This window comes from Pyricularia grisea, chromosome VII (genome assembly GCF_004355905.1).
Source record: "Pyricularia grisea strain NI907 chromosome VII, whole genome shotgun sequence".
In the NCBI taxonomy this organism is placed as follows: domain Eukaryota; kingdom Fungi; phylum Ascomycota; class Sordariomycetes; order Magnaporthales; family Pyriculariaceae; genus Pyricularia; species Pyricularia grisea.
This window is the reverse complement of record NC_044975.1, coordinates 1843019-1862564: the sequence shown is the minus strand read 5'-3', so window position 1 is coordinate 1862564 and position 19546 is coordinate 1843019. Positions and strand designations below refer to the sequence as shown.

The window sequence follows — 19546 nt, the reverse complement described above, 5'->3', positions numbered from 1 at the left end:
CAGAAGCATCTGCAGCTTGCGTACGATTTTTTTTTTTTAATCAAACCAAACCTCATTCGGGAAAAAACAACCCGAACAAGACCAGGTATCTACCGATAAGCTCTCTATCTAGCGGGAAGGTAATTCAGGAGGGGAAAATGGCCAAAAAGCAAAAGGACAAAGGAAATGGAGTACAGAACCGTCCGGCCTACTCGCGTGTGTCATTTCTCTACCAAGCAGCGACTCTCATGGCCACCCCAAGATTTCCCAACGCCACACCGGTCCCCACTCACCAAGCCGCAGAGGTCGCCCAGCCAACGGAGACATCAACATCAGGTGACACAGCACCTGAACAAACTCCCAGTCCCGAAAACCTACGAGGCATTTCTCGTCGTTTTGTCACGGATCTACGTCAGGTTGGGCTCAAGACTCAAATCCGCATGGATCCGTCCATCAAGCGCAAACTATGCAAGTTCTGCGATACCCTTCTGATCGAGGGTGAATCCTGCACTTCTTTTGTGGAGAACAGGAGTAAAGACGGAAGCAAACCATGGGCTGACGTTCTGGTCGTCAAATGCAAAACATGCCAAAGGGAAAAGAGGTTTCCTGTTGCGGCTGCAAGACAAAAACGAAGGCCGTTTCGGGCCAAGGATAGTAAGGAGAAGGAGAAGGCTCAGGTCAACGAAATGCCCGAAGCGGAGATGACGGCCACCTGAAGCTGCATATATTTCCTCTATTCATATTCATACCCCATGTCTCTGCACATCTCAACCCCGAGGGCTCCTGTGTCTCCGGTACTACCTCGATACTCGACTTGTAGCCACGCCACGGGCTCCTCGCAACAGCTTCCCAGTCCTGGATATCCAAGGTCTGCACAAGGCTGACCAACTCGGTACCCGCGAGGCTGCTGACTGCACTGCCCTACCCAGCTGAGCACATGTGATTGGCAATACCTTTTTGCAGAAGCTCGCCATAAAAATGGAAGACCTGGAAAATATGGCAAAGGGGTCTGTCTCCACACGGTTGACAGGTTGGTACGTCGGTTGGGTTTCTCGGGTCATGCGTCCGGGGACGATCCAGCAGCTCCGAGGGTTATATCTTGGGGCAGATGGTAAACAGATGCCTTTGTCGATCAGCATAGGCAGGTGTAGTCCTGCTTCGACTGGAAGTCCAAGATTTCGAATCTATTTTGAATCTCCCTGTCCCTGGTCCCGCACAGCCTCTTCGCCAAGTTTACTCGCCGCCATAAACCTATGGAGAATCATCAGGCCCATGTATATTATAGCATAGAACAGTAGTGCGCTGAAGAGGTGGATGCTAAAACAGCATTGTTTGGAAAAGGTGAATAAGACAACTAAATGATGCAAAACTCACATCCCGGCGTGCCAACTTCCCAGCCCACGCATTGCTTCCGCCTGCACGCTTGTCATACGAAGTAGATTCTCCGTATCTGAAAGGTTGTTTGACAGTTGCGCTAATTGAGCATGAAGTTGTGACTTTGTTTTTATCAAGTGTGCCATTGAAATTAGTGACCTTGATTTAAATTCTCATATCATCCCATGTCTCTTTTATCCTCCGTTCAAAAGACCAAACGTCGTGAGGATTGGGGGAGGGGGCTCACAAGTTGTCGCGCCTTTACCGCTCCGCCTGAACTGGTCGCCATGGAAGGCCGCGCAGTTCCTTGCGAGGTTGTCAGGTTCATCGTATGGTTGTTGCGCGTAGACATATTATGCGTATCAAGAAAGCAACTCTTCCCTACTCGGCTTCTGGTCTATTCTTGCAATGGTTCCAATCTATCTGTGGCGTGTTGCGTGTAAGGGCAGCGAGGGATGGGCTACGAAATGATTTAAGTGAATATAAATATTTATTTGGCGGGGGCGGCGCGCACTGTTGACGCCGCGTTTGGCAATTGGAGTGGGCGTTCGTTCTGGTTGAGATTATGTAAGCGCGATCTGATCCCCTCCCAGTATATATACATCATAAAATGAAGTCAAACTCTTGCGCAAAACTCGGTCAGTGATCAATCTGTGATTGACAATGTATATAGCAAGCCAAGGGATAGTGTGACACGAAAACCTGCCTCTACCCAGTAATTACATCCTCAATATGGTCTTTCATTCTCTAGAACTACCTAGTTTACATGTTGACTGGCTAGGTGGTTAGGTACCTACCTGACCTACCTAAGGTAGGTACTTAACCCTTCCCAACCCAATCCTGAACCTGGTCGGGCCACCCTGGGGCATGGCTTCCTGATACGTTTCTGTTTCAACCACAACTAGTCTAGAGGGCAAAAATTCACAGAGTCACTAAGCAATTGGGTAACAATAACGTGTCATGGATGATTTATTTGTCTTGTGGAAATTTAGAAAAGTTAAAAGACATGGAGCCACGCCATCCATATACTTCTAAACCCTCTTTCCCCATCAAACAAACAGCCTTTCCACATCCGATTCTCGACATCTGTGGATTAATTCCTTCATTCTCGCCTATCAGCCAAACTTACACACTTCAATGCAGGTATTACCAAATAAGCTGTTAAGTTGCTGGTTCTCCCGATCGTAAATGAGAATAGAAAAGAAGATTCAACAAAAGAAAAAAACGATGAATCAGACTCAAGGGAAAAGAAAAAAAAAACCAGAAAAAAAGAGAAAACGGAACGGAAAGACAGTTCAGGGTAAAGAAAAAAGAACATGCTTTATGTACCGGACTTTTCTCCCCCCCAAAAACAGAAATATGTCTTGGTAAGATTATGTGTACGCCGTGAGAAGGATAGCCCAAAAACCATTTCTAAACATGTGGGAGCGGATAAATAAAACACAGTAAATGAAATCTCGCCCCTCTCTGGCGTGTTTCTTCCCATTAGGTAGAGCGAAATGGGAGGGGCAAGTAAAACAAGACACCACCGCAAAGCAAGGCCATTATCTTTGATCGGTGGTTCCTCACTCGCCCTTCCCTCTCTGATAAAGAAGGGAAGAAATAAAAGAAATGACAGTCGAGTTTTCATTAATGACAAAGGAAACTGGATTGACAGCTCCCCTCGAGCCTACTATAATCGAATTAAGTCGGCGGTCAGAACGCTTGAGCGTTGGTTCCAAACACGCAACTTCTATGTGTTCGTCGATGCAAAGGGTCATGATGAGTCGTGTTCGCTTCGTGCCTGATTCTTCTTTCCAAGAAAAAACAAAAGTTCACGCATGCCCGCCCCAACCTATAAGCAGCTTAAACTGTCCTAAAAGAAAGGCCTCAACGGACGCCGATGGGAGGTCGAGGACCGAGGCTGCTCTGGCTGCTATGGGCAGACGGTTCCGAGTCGAGGTTGGTGGAATCACCACTGCCCGCGCTGGCACTCGCACTTCCAGTCAGACTTCGAACATTCTGGCGTTTTGGTATCTGGAGCTGGCTCACCCCGGCGTGTTGTTCAACCTGTTGCGGCGCAACAGCGTTTCCGTGTCCAGGAGGATACCGCGGTACTGGCTGTCGCATGCCATCGGGCGGCGAAGGTCGTCCTCCATTCATCATCCCCGGTGGACCAACATAACCATTGGGAGGTGATGGCCTGCCGTTTCCGCCGCGCATCGAAGGGCTGTATGGGTTGCCAGGTGACTGGCTCGACCTTCGGAATGCCCCATTCATCCCCATAGGAGGTGGCCCCCCTCCAGGTCCAAGTTGCATATCCTCAATGCGCGAGGCAGTGAGAGAGTTGGCTCGTGATTCGGCATTCATAGTGCTGCGGTCCACGGCTCCGTATCGGTTGGATGAACAGCTCATTAAAGGATCGTCCAGGAAGTTTTCAGACATGATTGTCGGCTGTCCGATCTGGCTAGACCTGTTTCTCCCAAAACTCGGCCTGAACCGACTGGTTCTCGGAGCCGGCGCCTGGTCAAACTCGGGATTCTTGCGAAACTGGGCCGGATTCGGCGGTGCTGCTCTCCGGTTCTTCTTGGAAGTCACGCTCATCATGTCGAAATTGTCGGGGTCAATACGGGGGACTGAGGCCCCAGTAGGATCGAAGTAGTCTTCGTCCTCATCCTCGTCATCGTACATCCCAACGTTACGTACTGACGGAGTGGGAGGGCCGCGCCTTGGACCAGGCCCAGGCCCGGGTCCAGGTCCTCGCCTCATCCTCATCTCCTGTTCCCTCAGGGCGAGCTCGCGCTGTCGCAGCTGTAGCTCGCGCTCCCGTATGGCAAGCTCGTGGGTATCCGGGGTATAGTTTGCTTCTCCAGATTCAGGAATATCATCGTACACCACCAGGTGGCTGAACTCCTCCAAGTCCGCCCCCTCCATCGATCCTCGCCTCGATGCTGTTCGTGACCCGGGGTATCCATTAGGTCCGCCGTTCATCGGCGGTCGTCCATACCCATTCGGAGGGCCTCCGTTCATTGGTGGCGGTTGCCGACGCATGCCAGGAGGGGGTCCCATGCCAGGAGGTCCCATGCCAGATGCTCCCCTTGGTCTGGGCCCACGACCGTTGGGCATACCGTTTGGCATGGGTCGAGGTGGACCGTTTTGGCCCACCATGCCACGCGGAACTGGTGAGGGTGACGGTCCAGGTGAGCCGGCCATAGATCTCGGAGCGGGTTCGAATTTAGGCCTGTTCTGGTTCGTAATGTTGATGTTGTGCAGGATGGCATATAGAGTCTCGATTCGAGGAACTGAAACGCCGGTCTCAGCAGCAAGTCGGATAGGCGAACCGAGATATGTTTCCACTTCCATAGGGCGCCTCGCAGTAAAATCCTGCCACATGATACTCTCGGGCCCCTGAGCCTGTGTCATATCCGTCATAGTCTTTTGCTTAAAGTCTTCCGGCATTTTGCATCCTTGTGCCGATGCTAGCGCCAGAAGCTCGTCTATTACTTCTGAAATCATCTGTCGAACTCCAACCTTTTCCAGTAACGCAGCGTGGTTAGGGGTTTCGAAAATCACACTGGCGGGGTGGAAGGCGATAGGGCTGGAATTGGCAGGTCAGCAGGTCTGGCGCAGATGTGACAGGAATTTCAGACGCCAAGTAAACAAGAAAGCTTACCCAATAACCCTCTCGTACTGTTGTTGACGAATGTTCGGGGATACCTTGCAGTCAACTTGGCCAGAGCTCAAGGTCATAGCCAGAGCTTGCGCCATGTCTTCTTGGATTGTTGTCGGAATATTGCTATTAGAATTAGCTGGACCAACCCACACCTCTGTTGAACCTTTGTGCTCGAATTCACTGGCTCCCAACTGCGTCAGTTCGGCACCTGACACGAGCGACAGGACCACATTGGTCGGGAATCGCTCTTCTATTGCGGCTTCTACGCCTAATGTGTGTGTCGTGTTGATGAGAATGCACGTGTGCTGAGGGGTCACGACCGACTCGATGATGGCGGCGAGATCGTAGACGTCGGGGAGCGCCTTTATGCAGAGGATAACGTAGTCGAATGCGCCGTCCTTGCGCGTGGCGGCCTCTTCTGGGGTTTTAACGACTGTAGACGCGTTCAAACGGGGTCAGCAAGCCGCTACATGGCGGAAGGCCAAGGGAGGGAGGCGCATGAGGAATGCTAAGGGCACATACCATGACGAGGCTTGAACCTTTCGTTGCCAAAGACCGGAGACCTAATTTGTCGACTTTTTAGAGCTGGTGGTCACACCAAAGAGAGCGGGGAATCAAAAGAATCGCCAGAACAAAGAAAAGAAGGAATGAAGAACTGAGACTTACTTGAACGATATGCCATACTGGGAGACATGTTCAAACCCGGATTTCCATACGAGCGTCACATCGCAGGCATTGGTCGCTTGTAGTCGCCAAGATAGGAAGGCCGAAACTGGGTTTCCACCAACTGAAATCACCTTCATCAGCTCACAGCTCGCCATGGTCGGTGGTCGTCGCGTGGAAAGCAAGCGGAGGGCACGGAGAAATTGTGGCGATTATGTAAGGCGGAACATGTGCGTGATAAAACAAGAACGAGCGAAAATGCAGATAAAGAAATGTAGCGAACGTGAGGCCAATTCTGAAGCCTAGAAGGAATGAAGGCTCGAGGGATACAACGAGAGGAACGGGTAGACAAAAGTAAAAAGTTGATGACAAGAACGGGTGCGAAAGAATGCGGCTTGTCACACTGGTACAGTAATCCCCCAAGGCTTGGGACGGAACCAGGGACGACAAGGCAACGGAACGGTTATGACCAATGAACGGGAAGGAGGGTAGGAAATCATACCTGAGAGAATCTTGAGCCGGGGCGTCATGGGTGCCATTTTGGCCGGCCCAAAGTAGTTTAAGGCAGACCTTTTCGCCAAGTACCTGGCACTAACCTGTTGTGATTTGTCTTGTTGGCGGGGCGCTCTAATCTGGCCCGCGTCGGCAGGCCTTGTCGCTATACCACTTGCAAACCAGTAGTGCCGCTGACAGAGTGGAGGGCGACCCACACACAACAAACAGCACACCACAGCACACGCAGCAGAACTACGTTGCAATAGGGTACCTGTAGGGTATGTAGCACTAATTCGTGGGCCCCTGGAATGCGCAGATCGTCACCTACGACACCTGTAGTAGACTTTCAGCGCCTCCTCCCTTCTTGTGGCGTCGACGAGTCGGTCTCGGTTTGATATTGCGTGCCGATGATACCGAGGCCCCCTTTTTTTGCTTTTCTCGTTTATTGATAAGTGGACTGTTCGAAACACCTCCCTATAGACCTTTTTACTCGTCGTGATCTGCTTTGTCCGTCACCTGTCAAGAAGCAGACGTCTGAGGGTACAGCCAAGCTTTCGGGATATGGTCGAGGTGGCTTGTGTGACGGGATGGCTGCGCTGGGCTTTGACAGAAGCACACGGACACATTCGTCGATACGGCGAGATAAAGGTGATGTTCGGCCAAGCACGAGGGACAGTAGCAATTGTGCGCTGCGAAAAAAAACAACTTGGCAGTACAGGTAATGTGCCTGTTTCGTGCGTGTGCGATGTGCTGTGGTAGAAGCTCTGGCCTAGCACCAGCAAACGTGAGGTTTTCCGAGCCAAGGTTGAACAAAACAAGACGTCAGTGACGGGGAAAGGCAGCCAGGGCTGTGCTCGACGGTGGCCTCGTTCGGTTCGACCGGACTGATGGGTGGTTATCGTCAGGCCTACTCTCCGCACGTATGCAGGTCTGATGGTAGATAGGCGTTTGACGGGTACCGGAGAGGGCTCGTAGCGAATGAGTCTTCAATGCTTGCTTATTGTGTGAATCCTTTTTTTTCTGCGGCACAAGCTGAGACGACTTAATGTCTAGGCAGACCGGGGCCAACTCCTTACTGTTTATTGCAGCTGCGTTGTGTACTGTAAACGAGTGTGGAATCGCTAAAAGAGCACGCAAAACAACGAGTGAAAGGCAAGGGGAAATGTGGAATGTCGCAAGCAAATCTAGATAGTAGAAAAGGGGGGGCCACTCTAGCTAGCAAGGAAACAGCTTGCTATCCTCAATCTTCAGCCAGCGAATGGTGGATTGGATCAAGTTTTGCAATGAGTTATCCGCCCGCAAACGGGTGTGTACAATGACAGCGACGTGGAGCGAAAATAGATCCCGGGTTCTGGTATTGGAGAGCAGGCAAGGCAAGGCACGGGTGAGTGGGTGGGTGGTGCTACGTTAGGGTAGCAATAACGGGACCTCGAATACTGCGGTGTCCGTTGTCGCCTGCCCTGTTACTGCATCGATTGAGCGAGGCCCCAGGGGTCGACGCCCCAATAGCAAGAAACTGGCAGAAGAATCCCGGCTGGATGGAAATTGAAGGTGGGGAGCGGGCAAAAGGCTGTGCCGCAGACGTAGCGGGGGCTTGCTTCTTGCGCTTTTTTTTAGTGGGGCCGACAGGTCGTGGATACTTTACTCGGTCAAACATCCAAGAGTTCCTTATCAGGCAGTTATTCTTTTCAACACCCCAGTTCCTGTTTCTGACCACTTTCGATTGTGCCTGAATCTCGAAAAGTTTGATGGAAAACAATGCTCCTCAAAGGGCGCGCGGCCGATTACAAATGCTTTTCAATAAATTGATCGTAACTAAACTCCGTATTCAGCAGGCAGCGGCGATTCCAACTGTAATGTCTGTCGTACTGGCGAGTTTTCTCCATTTTTACGGATGGGCAGGTACCACGTACAATTGTAGCCAAGCCACCCACATTCACCATTCGCCATTCACGTTCAATCCCAAGACACCCTGCCCCAGTCCCAAGACATGCTATTATTTGCAAGTCCGGTGAGAGACGGAGTGAGTACGCTGTGTTTCCAATGTCCGCGGTCATTCATATTACGTTCATGCTCGATTGCCACATGGCAAACTTACTCGAGTGAATCCAACTCACCAGTCAAGCAACTAGCATATCGCTGAATCAATTGCTGTAGTCTTCGCCGCAACCTTGACCAATAGTAGAATTTAGAGCCACCGGGAATGCGTACACATGAATCACACATAAAAATAACTACAGTACAAAAAAAGACACTTGCATGTGTAATATTCCGCTCCTCGTTCGCACGCCAAGAGACTGAATGACTATCTACTCCCACGCCACCTTCAACAATGGGTACCACCGAGTAAGAGCTCCAGATTTTTTTTCCCTCTCTCTCTGTCTCTCTCTACTCGAGTTACAAGATTTACCGATTTACCACGACGAATACGAGCATGGCTCAAGCCCGGATTGGACCCTTTGGTGGGCTGAGTTATACAGCAATTCCGGGCTGCATAGACACGCAACAGCAGGTACCTTGTACAGGAGGGTATGTAGATCAATCGATAGACATTGAGTGTGGTGCTTCCCGAAAACTAAATGAAAAAGTAGTTTGCAAGAAGGGGACCAGAAGATGTGCCCAACCCACCATTAGAGATACCTTCGGACTTTCGGGGTGGATGGCTGTCAACGACATCAGGTTCCTAAAACCAAACAGTTCAATGGACCCCTGACACCTGCAGCCATCATCCTTCCAATGATGCGATGCCATCCGGCTCATTGATTGCCCTCAACGCGTCTTGGGCGTATTCGATCCCACTGTAGGGGGTAAGAGAAGAAGAAAAAAATGAAAGAAATCAGTTCTCCACCTACAAAACCAAGCTAGCGAGCGGGGGATAAAAATTCGCGGACGGGAAACCCTGCATCTCTCAAGAAAATGGCCGATTCAGCAAAAGCACTTTTGCAAATATAGGTGGCATGTCTCCGGGCTGGAGATAGGGCTCTATAGACGGCTTGTCGGTACAATAGATCGTAGATTTGACCGATTGATAAAAGGTGCCTAAACCTGGGTGCTTAAACCTTGCAAGCGGTTTTGATTCTTTTTTGTCTGCGTTTTATCAACGCCTATCTTTAAGCCACTGCATCTAGATTTGCGCCCGCTGACAAATGCTTGCAAATTTGGGCCCAGATACAAATCGTCAAGCTACTTACTGTACGGTAACAATGGCATTTAGAGTAGGAAAGCCAAGCATTTACGGAGGTGTGCTTTGACTCTGGGCGTAAGAGAGATGCTTGATTTACATCTCAATGTGTGGAATTTTGAGCCCTGCGGTTTCCGAGTGCAAAAGGCTAACATGAATAAATAAACAATCAAAGTAAATAAAATAGAATAAAAAGTGAAATAAAAAAAATTTAAAAAAAAAAATTAGTTTGGCTTGCCAAGTACTTCCGAGCTGGCCGGTTGCAACCAAACCAGCTTGACAGCAATCTACTCTGGTAGTAACACAGTACTGCGAACTAAGGTACGGTACAACAAGACGGAAAAACAAATCGGTGCAATTGTGGAGGAGGCGCAGCAGCTGATTGGGCTTCTCACAGTTAAACACGACAGTACACGAGCCGCTGATGATGCGGTAAGCACTGAGAGAGGGCGCAGTCGCCTTGGCTCGGAAATTACCTACTGTATTATTATCCCAGCTCCAGGAAAGTTTTGGGACAAAGTACTACTGTATATCACCGCCGGGTTGGTACTACTATACATACAACTAGCTTAGTTGGAGATGCCAGGAAAGGCAGGAAGTTATCATAAACCTGATAGATACTTGGTCCCTTATCATACCTCAGATACATAAGCTAATTGTCATGAAAGTTCGTTGACTACATGTTAAAAAAAAAAGCACAAAAACAATCTTTGTAAAAGAGTCTTCTTGGTCTAGAATTAGACTTGGGCTTGACTCTCAAGAATTCTGTGACTTTGGGTTCTCACCCACAGGGCGATCACGATGGCAACCAAGAGCAAGAGGGTTCACACAGGTGGGGGCGCTCCGTCTAGAGTTCAATGGAACCGTTAAACAGTTGGTTCCACTCGAACCAAAGTCAGACTGTAGTATTTTGAGTCTTGGCCCCGTTCCTTTTGTGCTGGTTGCCCGCTTCAGACGTGGCCGGCCCTCTCCCGCGAAGGCGGAGCCTAAGGAAAATCTTGGTGAGTTCGTAAATTGATGACGTACGTTCCATGAGCCTTAACCGTATCTGGTGAAGGTTCCTGGTGTCTTTTATAATTAGACCTGATCCATAAACTTAGGTACTTCGTACTAAAGTAGACATTCAATCCCGTGTCGCACGCTCAGGGACAGTCTTTTGATGAAAAACAAACAGACGATCACAACATCAAATGCAACAATTGACTTCTACTACCGCTAGTAATTGTCATGTTTACATGATTATACGTTGAGACTGTCTGCTCTTTTGCCCTTGGGTTTTAAAAGCTTCTCCAAGTTAACTGAAACAAACAGTACACGTCACTTGGTGACAGGTGAACGGTCCAGCTGTGTTGAGCGCCACTGAAACAAAGAAAAGCAAATAGAGAAAGAAAAGAAAAAACACCAACGTTGATCTGACCAGGGAGACCTGAATCTGGAGTCACAAACTCAAGATGGAACCAGCTTTTTTTTTATTTTATTTTTTTATACGCGACCAACCGCGTTGGTGATGTGATTGCGAGTGAGTGAGATGCGCGCCACTGCATCATTTAAACATTTAGCTCTGCTTGGCCAACACTCACTCCGTCGCATCAACAATGGCAAGGCTTGCGTTGGCTTCGACATGCATGCCTCAATCGATCGGTTTGAAAAGTCTACATCACGCATATTACGCGACAGTATGCCTGTGGCTCTGAACCTTCTTGACTTTCAGACGCGAAGCGATTGTTTCGATAGGAATGGATGCTCCCGAATGAAGGAGTCTATTCTGGAAAAGCAGGAGTAGTCTACAGCAAAACTGAAGAATCGTTTTTTTTTTTTTTTTGGATGATTAATACCAGACGAAATTGCTTGGAATAACAATCAGGGGATGATGAGGAATGATCAGATTCCGGAAAGCTTAACGTCCCGACAGTACCGGGAAGAGATACCGTAATCATAACAAAGTTGGGAGGAAATGGGGTATTTTGCCTTTTGTTGGTTGGTGTCAGTCAGTACAAACAATTTCTCTGACTTGATCCGACGATAGTTGGGCCGGCCAACCCCACCTTTTCTAAATTGCCATCCTGGTCAATAGGAGATTCAGTAGCGATGGGACCGAGAGATAATAGGGAGATCGGACAAAAAAAAAAATAGAAGAAGAAAAAAACAAAATAACTCGCTCGCCAAGTCAATGGATGGGATGCCTGTGCTGCAGACTTTCATTCCCGGAGTTCCAATAAGTCCTCTTGGCCAGCCATCCCATCCGAACTTCCCGCTGAAGAGTGTGTTTGTATTATGATTCCAATGCCGACCGATTGAGTAGCGAGTGGTTGGTCACCTCATTCGGTCGTGCGTGACAAATGGGTCGATGCATGAGGCGTCTTCCACTGTACAGTGGACAGGTACTGCAGCTTGCTAGCAGGTTTAATTCCAAGCATTTCCATACCGGAACCCTTGCAAACATCAATCCATTCGACTAGGGGTCCGTGTTGAGCACATCACCACCAAAAATGGCTAGCAATCGGCGAGCCCGGTGCAAACTCTCCGGTTACAACGCTGGCCCGCCATAACGGTCGGCGTTCTCGACCTTTGGTTGCGGGATCTTCTGGACGACGATGGTACATTGGCAGTAGATCCTCGATGACGGATTTCCGACAGTTGCCAAGTCTGTTGTTTTATGTTCCGGAAAACTATACTACCTATGTTGTAGCCCTTCGAAATTCTTATTTCTGGACGCAGCTTCTATCTACTATTGCCTCACCCAACATCAACGCTTCCGTCCGTCGAAGTACGACGCCTCGGCCCGTTACATGGGTTTTATGTTGTGAAGCCCTTCTGGGCTCTTCTCCGTTCGTTCTCCATATTGTACTACAGTAAGTTAATGAGAAGCACGGATTGTAGTTTGTTCGTAGTTCGTCTTGTCCAGGCCTAGCCACAATCAACATTCAGACGGTTGTGTACACATGTAGACCTAGACGGAGAACGTCAGCCGCTCGACAGACTTGTCCACTTGTCAAGCGCCTGAAATGCCGCGTGTTGGTTTCCGCCCTAGTCCATAATTTGATATTCCATCAAATAGCATCCTCGAACCGAAACCAGTCGAGCCGATATTCTGGTGCCCAATGAGATTTGAGGTTGTATTAACCAAACCACATCTACCGGCTTCTTGGCCTTGTCCTCTGACCTGTGTTCCTACCCACCAACAAGCGCCCTACCCACAGCTTTCCTACCAAGCCTCATCCATCTCGAATGGAACGAGACTCAGCGCGTCAAGCGGAAAGCCACAGGAAAACAACCGCCAAGACAACTGTGGGTTGTGCTGCCGCAGCTTGGGTTGCCATGATCGCCTCAAAGCCAGCTATTGTTGCGTCACCATCGGGTCCAGGCAGCCGCAGTCCCCAGTATCCCAGGGATCTGTCCGGGGGGATCTGATGAATAAATCGGACTCTTCCTCCCAATGTATTATTAAAAATAAAATAAAATTAAACCATACTCTAGTAATCAAGTACCGGTACGCCAGATCACCGTTTCGCTATTTGCGGCTCCCTGGTCGGGCTGATGGGACGAGGTTCTGCCCAAAGTGTTGGATAGTCTGGTAGGTACCATATCATCGAATGGTATGGCTATATAAAACCCATGCTTACACCAAGTAATCAGTCGGTCATCAGTGGTTGTGCTGCAGATACCAATCCGTTTAATCATACCTGCATATCCCCTCTAATTACGGCGTAGCAGAAGGATCTACACCCACCACCACATCATGCAGTTTACCGTGCTCTCCCATAGGTGGCAAGCTCCTTGAATGGGTTGCCCCCCCGCCACTCTTGTGGCTTGAACTCCAAAGAAGTTATCTCACTTTCCTTGACTTCGAAGCAATCTTGAAAGGAGCTGGTGCTGCAGGAGGACATACATGCGTATACTCGCGGCTGCGGGTGTAATTTCGGGTCCACGACCGTCCGGCCATGGCTTTGGGAGGGGGATACAATACGTGGAGCGAGGCTGGTCCAGTCGTCGAGCTTAGCTAGCTGCCGCAACCAGGTCTGTTTTCTGGTCGTGTGCCACAGCCAGGGGTCGTCACGGCAACTCATGTCTGCTGGACATCAGCTCATCAAAAATGCCTCCTCGGAGCGCGCTTCCGTACGCGGACTCCGTGGCAACCACCGAACTTGTAGGATCTGTATGAGGGGCTTCTGGTTCTAGTTCTACGTAGTATCTGTCAAGATTCTGGGCGCTAACGGAAGCGCTTGTCAAGGGGCCGCCGGCTTCCCAAGCTTTGCCTGTCATATCCGTCGCTTTAGTTCCTGTGCCCCTTTCGTTGTCACCGTTTAAGGTTAATTATTCCCCGTCTGTGGACTGGGTCACTTCTTAGCTGACATGTAGCTTCCCGTCTGCTGATATCGCAACGTTACGAGCGCCTCCATGCCCCTTGTGCTTATTTTTGAGATTGCACCACTTCTGAAAACACGACGTTAGAGCAGGAACAATGAGTTATGTGGTCAGCAACAATAAGTCTTTATGGTTGGTATCTAGATAGTCAAATATTGCTGTGGCAAAGCTGCCGTCTGCCGACTTTGAACTGAGGTGAATTATTGGTCAAGTAGTTGTCATCACACAATCATAGGTCATGCAATGTTCATAGATATGGCTTGATGGTTGCGATTAGCCGTTTAGTTTGTCCTACTCAAGAGGGCCTGATATCTTCCCGTATACGAAAAACAATTTTGTGTGAGGGTGTTGATTCCAGGACACGACAGGGTCTCCTGCAGTAGCTCACCAGTCGATTTCCATACCACAATGCTAGTAGTGGTGGCATTATATGGAAATATCTAGAGCCACTCAGTAAATGAGCAATATGCTCAGTCACCTCAACATGGATCAACCAAGACACGTCAATATTCACAAGAGCCGAGAGGACAACATGTTTTTCTTTAGAGCAGATGAAGCTGATATCGAATCTGCGCCCCTCATCGACACCCCCGGATTCTCGACTTCCAGACGCCACCGCCACATCTCATAAGTAAATAACCCCAGGCGGCGGCATACCCTCAATCTCTGAATAGTAATGGCTTTGAAGACCTAGAGGAGTCGGCCCGAATTGAATTTCTCCCCTGATCCTAGGAGGCCGGTAGGCCCGCCGGGGAAATGCACCTCGACAAAGGGGGGGGCTTAAATAGCTGCATAGGGGCCGCTGGCGTTAGCCCGCGCCTCCATCATAGGCCAGAACGCGGTCGAAAAGCGCGGTTCTTTATAAGGAACAGGAGAAGAAGGAAAATGGACGAAGACGATTATGGAATCTTCCATAGTGCACGGCACGCGCAGGCACGCCAAACGCCACGAGTACGTAGCGGCACAGAGGACCACGTAAAAAAGAGCGTGAGCAGAAATAAACGTTAAGGCGCGGGTCTAGACTGTCAAAGAGATTCCTCTTATGGTGACGTAGACATCGATTAGTGCTACATGTTGGTGCCTTGGTAGTGCCCCTGAATATTATCATTTGGATTGCAGACATGGCAGTGTTCCGTAAACTAATTGGGCATCTACATGAAAAAAAAACAATCCCCCATCCCATCATTGCCTAATCATAATAGCGCCAGACTCCGCGCAAAAAAACCACAATATCGAAAGTAGGTGTAAAATTAATCTGATCAAGCGGCTGCAATAAGCCTCCGTTGGATCCGGGCAAACTCTTTGAAATCCATCTTCCTATTGTCGGCAGGAACATATGGCCCGGACGCAATACAAAGCACTTTCATCCTCGGGTGATACCGCAGACCAGTAAGCAACTTGGGTGTGATCAAGAAGTACTGCGACGAGTGCTCATCGCAGGCAATGTCGACCATGCGTTCATGGACCATGCGCTCGTTGCGTGGGTCCATACCTTGGTTTATCTCGTCGACAACGCGGAAGGGCGCCTGGGCCATTGACTGAAGCGACATGAGGTAAAATATGGTGCTGACAGACCGCTCGCCACCGGACTGGCGATGTTGGTCCAGTTGCTGCAGTTCCTCGTGTTCTCTGTGGTATGAACAATGGATTAGCAAGTGAAAGGCCGTACGAGACAGACAGACATATTACGTACCGAAATTTGACCTTGATGTTGATGGCCCACTGTGAAAAGTCCTCATCCTTGTGTATGCTGATCTCACCCGCGCAGCTGATCTGTTCAAAATTGTAGCTGAAGGCATCATTAATACGGCCGACAAGCTCATCAACTTGAGGCTCCCATTCGGCACGAATCTGAGCAATTTCTTCAGCAAGCTCATCAGCCTGACCCTGTCGTCTTGCCATTGTCTGCTGCAATTTCTCAATCTCCTTCGCACGCATTTCGAATTGTCGGATGACGCCAGGATCCGCAGCGTGGACATACTCGAGACGTGACTTCTGGGCTTGAAGCTCATTCCGCACTTCTTCCGAGGGTTTCTCGCCTAGCATCTCGTTGATCCGAGCAAGATCTTCTTCTGTTGTGTCCTGCATTGATTCTCGCACTTCGGCCCCGAGCGCCAAGCCGCGTTCCTTGAGTGTCTCTGCTTCCTGCCCGAGCCTTGCGATGACTCTCTTGCCTTCCTCCAGCAGGTCGTGTACTTGCTGATTCTTTGTTTTCAGTGCTGCAACATCAGATTCGGCCTCAGCCAGCTTGATCTGGGCGTCGATATATGCAAGACTGGCTTGTTCTATCTTTGGCAACTGCTCTTTGTGGCGCAATGCCTCTTTGGCAATCCCCAGGGCTTGTGAGTCCATGTCACTGGCCAGCTGTCGCATTGTCGACTGCACCTCGCGCAACTCCTCGATCTTGAGTTCAAGCTTTTCTTTCTCAGAAGCTGTGGGCTCGTTAGAACAGACCAGTCTCAACCCTGAAGTAACAAAGTACATAGATACACGATTTCCTTACCAATTTTGTCTGGCAGAGAACGCCATTGATTGTACTCTCTCTGCTGCTCGCTCTTGGCAGCTCTCAACTCACGCTGTTAAAAGTCAAAGTTAGTCATTTGGTAGAAGTATTTGAGTTGTCACAAGGTTGAGACCCACCAGCTCCTGGGATATCTCATCGTGCTTGCTGTCAAGAGCTTGCGTCTGGGTGTCCAACTCCCTTTTCCGATCTGAAAGTGCAGTCAACTCTTCCATCACCTCGCTGAGCTTTTGCTTCAACCGGTTCTTCTCCTCGGCGTCCACTGGCTGATCCGTCCAAAAACGGCCTGGCCGGATAGCATTCGTCATGGTTGATACAGCCTGTGGTCCGTACTCAGCCCTTCGCGTCGTCTTGTAGTAATGCTCTCCGGCTGCAAAGCTTCCGACGCCGTCAGGTTGGATGAGCCGCTCATACTGCTGATCAGATACGCCCCGTTTGCCAACAGCGAACTTATGCAACTGCTTGTCCGCACAAAGCATGGCCAGCACGGGCTCCGGGCCGTCAATAAAATCGATGGCAAATCCATCCAAGCCAAGTTTCCTCAGGTTTTCGTTACTAAGAGGTGGTTGAAAGCTTCGCAGTGGTGTAGTGCATGTCCGGATGTTGACGGACAAGTTCATCTCCTTGAAGAAGACATCACTCAGCTTGGTATGGTCCTCTTTGCACTGCGCAACGAAACAAAGGAAGTCGTCTTGCTGAAGACCACTCTGAACAAGGTCTGAGTATGTCTCGTCTTTGATTGCACAGCTCAGGGCCGCCGGGCCAAACACTTCCTTTTTGAAGTCACTTTGGTGTTCAAGCAGCCATTTATAGCCAGAGGCCACATCCGGAAACTGGTGCTCGATGCGGCTGAGCTCCTGTCCCTCTCTTGTATCTAGACTTCTGATCTGGCTCTGCAAGTTTGACTTCTCTCGCGATGTTTGCTTTCCCTTTGGCACCACAGTATTAACCAGCTCCTCCTGGATCTGGCGCCGTTCGCTTTCAATTTCTCGTGAACGGTGCTCCTTCTCTCGTATCCTTGTGTTCCAGGAAGCCGCGTCGAAATTAGGCTCTTGGTTCTTGAGCCGACTCTCCAGGTCAGTGATCGTTTTCCTGATCACAGCCAGCTCTCTCTTCTTATTTCCGAGTCCATCACTCTGGGCGTTGCGCTTCCCTTCGGTCTCTCTCAGTTTATCGTCCATGGCTTCAATGTTCTTTGCCATCTGCTCTGCCAGTTGCGCATCTTGTGCGACTTGTCGCTTGAGGTGAGGGATGCATTCTTTGATTTGCCTTGCGTATTCCTGCTTGGCATTAACTGCCTCCATTGCGGGCCCTGCTCCTGCTTGGAACCGCCTGAGCTTTCTTTCAGCCACTGTCTTCTTGTTCTTTGATAACTTATAGTCACGCCGGGCCTCTTGGTAGAGACAGTGTTTCAGGGCGCGTTCCCAGTCATGAATTGTCTTTTCGATTTCCTCCCTCTCTCGCAACCTCTCCACGTCTGCTTGCATGCCTTGTTGTTTTGTCATCATTATCCTCAGCGTATCGGTATCCTGTTCGCTATTCTGTTTGAAGTCTTTCTGTTTCTTGTACAGCTCCCGGAGCTGTATCTGCTGCTCGATTATCTTCGGCGGGGCCGTGGCCTGGAGCGTCCTGGACAATAGATCTACGGGGTTTACACCAGAGAACTCGGAAACCTTGTCTTGTGGGAGAAACTGGCATAGATTGTCGATCTGAATCCGAAACTTGCCCATGAGACGGTGAATCTCCCTTTGGGGTACCTGCTCGCCATTGAGCCAGAACTGGCGTTTCTGTTCTTCAGTGCTGAGGAGACGGAGTTTGATGATGGGGTTCCTTGCATCTTTGGGTCTCTTTTGCAGCTCGATCTCTATCGTTGCCTCATCCTTGCCATGCTTCACGAATTCGTTGAGCTTGGTTGCCCTTCCGAGTACGTTTGCGGGGTATCCAAGCCCAAGACAGATGGCGCACACCAGGGAGCTCTTCCCCGTGCCGTTTGGTCCAATGACCATGTTGAGGTTCGGTCCGGGGAGAAACTCGGCATGCTCGTACGTTACGAAGTTTTCGACTGTCACTCGGAGAATCGCGCCCGGCTGGAACCCTGCCTGGGACGTGGCAGCTTGCCTTCCTGGTGGTCTTGAAGGCGGCGGTGGTGCGGCTTGTAATCCATCTTCGCTTAACTCGTCCTCCTCTTTCTCTGGCGCAAAGGAATGGAAATCTTCCTCAACCTCCTCCTCCTCCTCCTCCTCTTCTAGCTCGCTCTTGCGCACTTTCACTCGCTTCCGGCTGGCGTCGCCATTGCGCTCGTGGTGGGCATCGTCAAAGGCGGACCTGGAACGACGATGGGATGTAGGTCCCATATTCCGTCACCTAGCCCTACAGAGCGGGCGCCTCTTACAGTCGTATCGTCAGGTTTTGGGTCGGGTTGGTTATCAAAAGTTTTCTAGTGCCATGTCTGACGTCTGCTTTTTTCGACCTTGACGCGTTGGAAAGACGCGCTCAATTAAAGCTGCAGTGGGCCGGGCATGCAACTAAAGTCGGCCCTTGGACCTATCATATCGACTAGCGGGGCATAGAGAGGTGGATAATGTGGGGCGGATGATTATATTGCTTCCAAATTCCAACGACAGGTGCCTTGGATGGCGCTTGTCAACCTAGGTAGGCATCTATTTGCAGTCTACCAGGTCTTTGACTTGCAATTTGTGACGGCGGAAGAAACAGCCTTCTTACCCAATGTGGCCAAGTGAGGCACAGCAGAAGATCTAGATTGTCTCTGATGAGGTCAAGACGACATTCAAGCGTAGGATTACGCTGACCCTCATTCCAACCCAAACCAGGAAGGGAATTGGTTTTACTCCCTTGCAAGTCCTTCCAGGAGGACTTTTGATAAAACCGTTGTCTTCCAGATTGCTTGTTTGATGCTGGAACGGCAAGCACATGGCCGAGTAAATTATCGCAGATACTTTACTAGACTGCTTGAGGAAGTCCCAGTAGGGCAGATGAGTATGGTATGTCTCACGATGTGCAAGCCGGTTGAAGCCGCTGATAATTCAGCATAAGCAACCCGGTGAGGGAATGTGAGTCTTGCTCTGGATATATTGCAAGTGGTATTTCTCTCCCTGTTCTAATCTCGTACTAGTTCCAGTACGGCTGTGTGCCTTTTGGACGAGTAGTGTGGATCGGGAGGTTTAGGACGTCAACAACACTGTGATATTTTCAAGTTTGCTGAAGTGAGCCTCTGGTTGCTTCGCGCCTACGTCTACGGGTGGAAAATGGATCGGAATCAGAGCGGGAAAATTGGAGGAAAAAAAACATTTTTTGA

At 49.8% G+C, this 19546-nt stretch overlaps 4 protein-coding genes across 4 annotated transcripts; 1 reads left to right on the top strand and 3 right to left on the bottom strand.

The window, feature by feature from the left end:
- Positions 1–137: 137 nt before the first annotated feature.
- Positions 138–695, top strand: PgNI_10571 (uncharacterized protein; the record flags this gene model as incomplete). The annotated part of the gene is made up of 1 exon (XM_031130544.1): positions 138–695. The coding sequence occupies one exon, from the start codon at positions 138–140 to the stop codon at positions 693–695; it is 558 nt and encodes a 185-aa protein (XP_030979556.1).
- Positions 696–1163: 468 nt separating this feature from the next.
- PgNI_10570 (uncharacterized protein) lies at positions 1164–1770 on the bottom strand (the record flags this gene model as incomplete). The annotated part of the gene is made up of 3 exons (XM_031130543.1): positions 1601–1770; positions 1354–1475; positions 1164–1296 (listed from the first exon to the last, which is right to left on the bottom strand). Exons 1-3 carry the CDS (start codon positions 1703–1705, stop codon positions 1164–1166), a joined length of 360 nt encoding a protein of 119 aa, XP_030979555.1. The 5' UTR covers positions 1706–1770.
- Positions 1771–2311: 541 nt separating this feature from the next.
- PgNI_10569 (uncharacterized protein) lies at positions 2312–7414 on the bottom strand. Its single transcript, XM_031130542.1, has 5 exons — positions 7240–7414; positions 5672–7147; positions 5528–5568; positions 5006–5438; positions 2312–4930 (listed from the first exon to the last, which is right to left on the bottom strand). Exons 2-5 carry the CDS (start codon positions 5824–5826, stop codon positions 3223–3225), a joined length of 2337 nt encoding a protein of 778 aa, XP_030980083.1. The 5' UTR covers positions 5827–7147; positions 7240–7414; the 3' UTR covers positions 2312–3222.
- A 7365-nt stretch (positions 7415–14779) lies between these two features.
- On the bottom strand, positions 14780–18677 carry PgNI_10568 (uncharacterized protein). Its single transcript, XM_031130541.1, has 4 exons — positions 16350–18677; positions 16213–16285; positions 15403–16141; positions 14780–15338 (listed from the first exon to the last, which is right to left on the bottom strand). Exons 1-4 carry the CDS (start codon positions 18582–18584, stop codon positions 14969–14971), a joined length of 3417 nt encoding a protein of 1138 aa, XP_030980084.1. The 5' UTR covers positions 18585–18677; the 3' UTR covers positions 14780–14968.
- Between the last annotated feature and the right edge of the window lie 869 nt (positions 18678–19546).

Coding starts and splice junctions, on each gene's coding strand:
- PgNI_10569 (XM_031130542.1), bottom strand. CDS start 5,826: ATGGCGAGCTGTGAGCTGATGAAGGTGATTTCAGTTGGTGGAAACCCA. Junction 5,569..5,671: donor CAGTATGGCATATCGTTCAA/GTAAGTCTCAGT, acceptor TCGACAAATTAG/GTCTCCGGTCTTTGGCAACG. Junction 4,931..5,005: donor CAGTACGAGAGGGTTATTGG/GTAAGCTTTCTT, acceptor TGCCAATTCCAG/CCCTATCGCCTTCCACCCCG.
- PgNI_10568 (XM_031130541.1), bottom strand. CDS start 18,584: ATGGGACCTACATCCCATCGTCGTTCCAGGTCCGCCTTTGACGATGCC. Junction 16,286..16,349: donor ATGAGATATCCCAGGAGCTG/GTGGGTCTCAAC, acceptor GACTTTTAACAG/CGTGAGTTGAGAGCTGCCAA. Junction 15,339..15,402: donor AACATCAAGGTCAAATTTCG/GTACGTAATATG, acceptor TTCATACCACAG/AGAACACGAGGAACTGCAGC.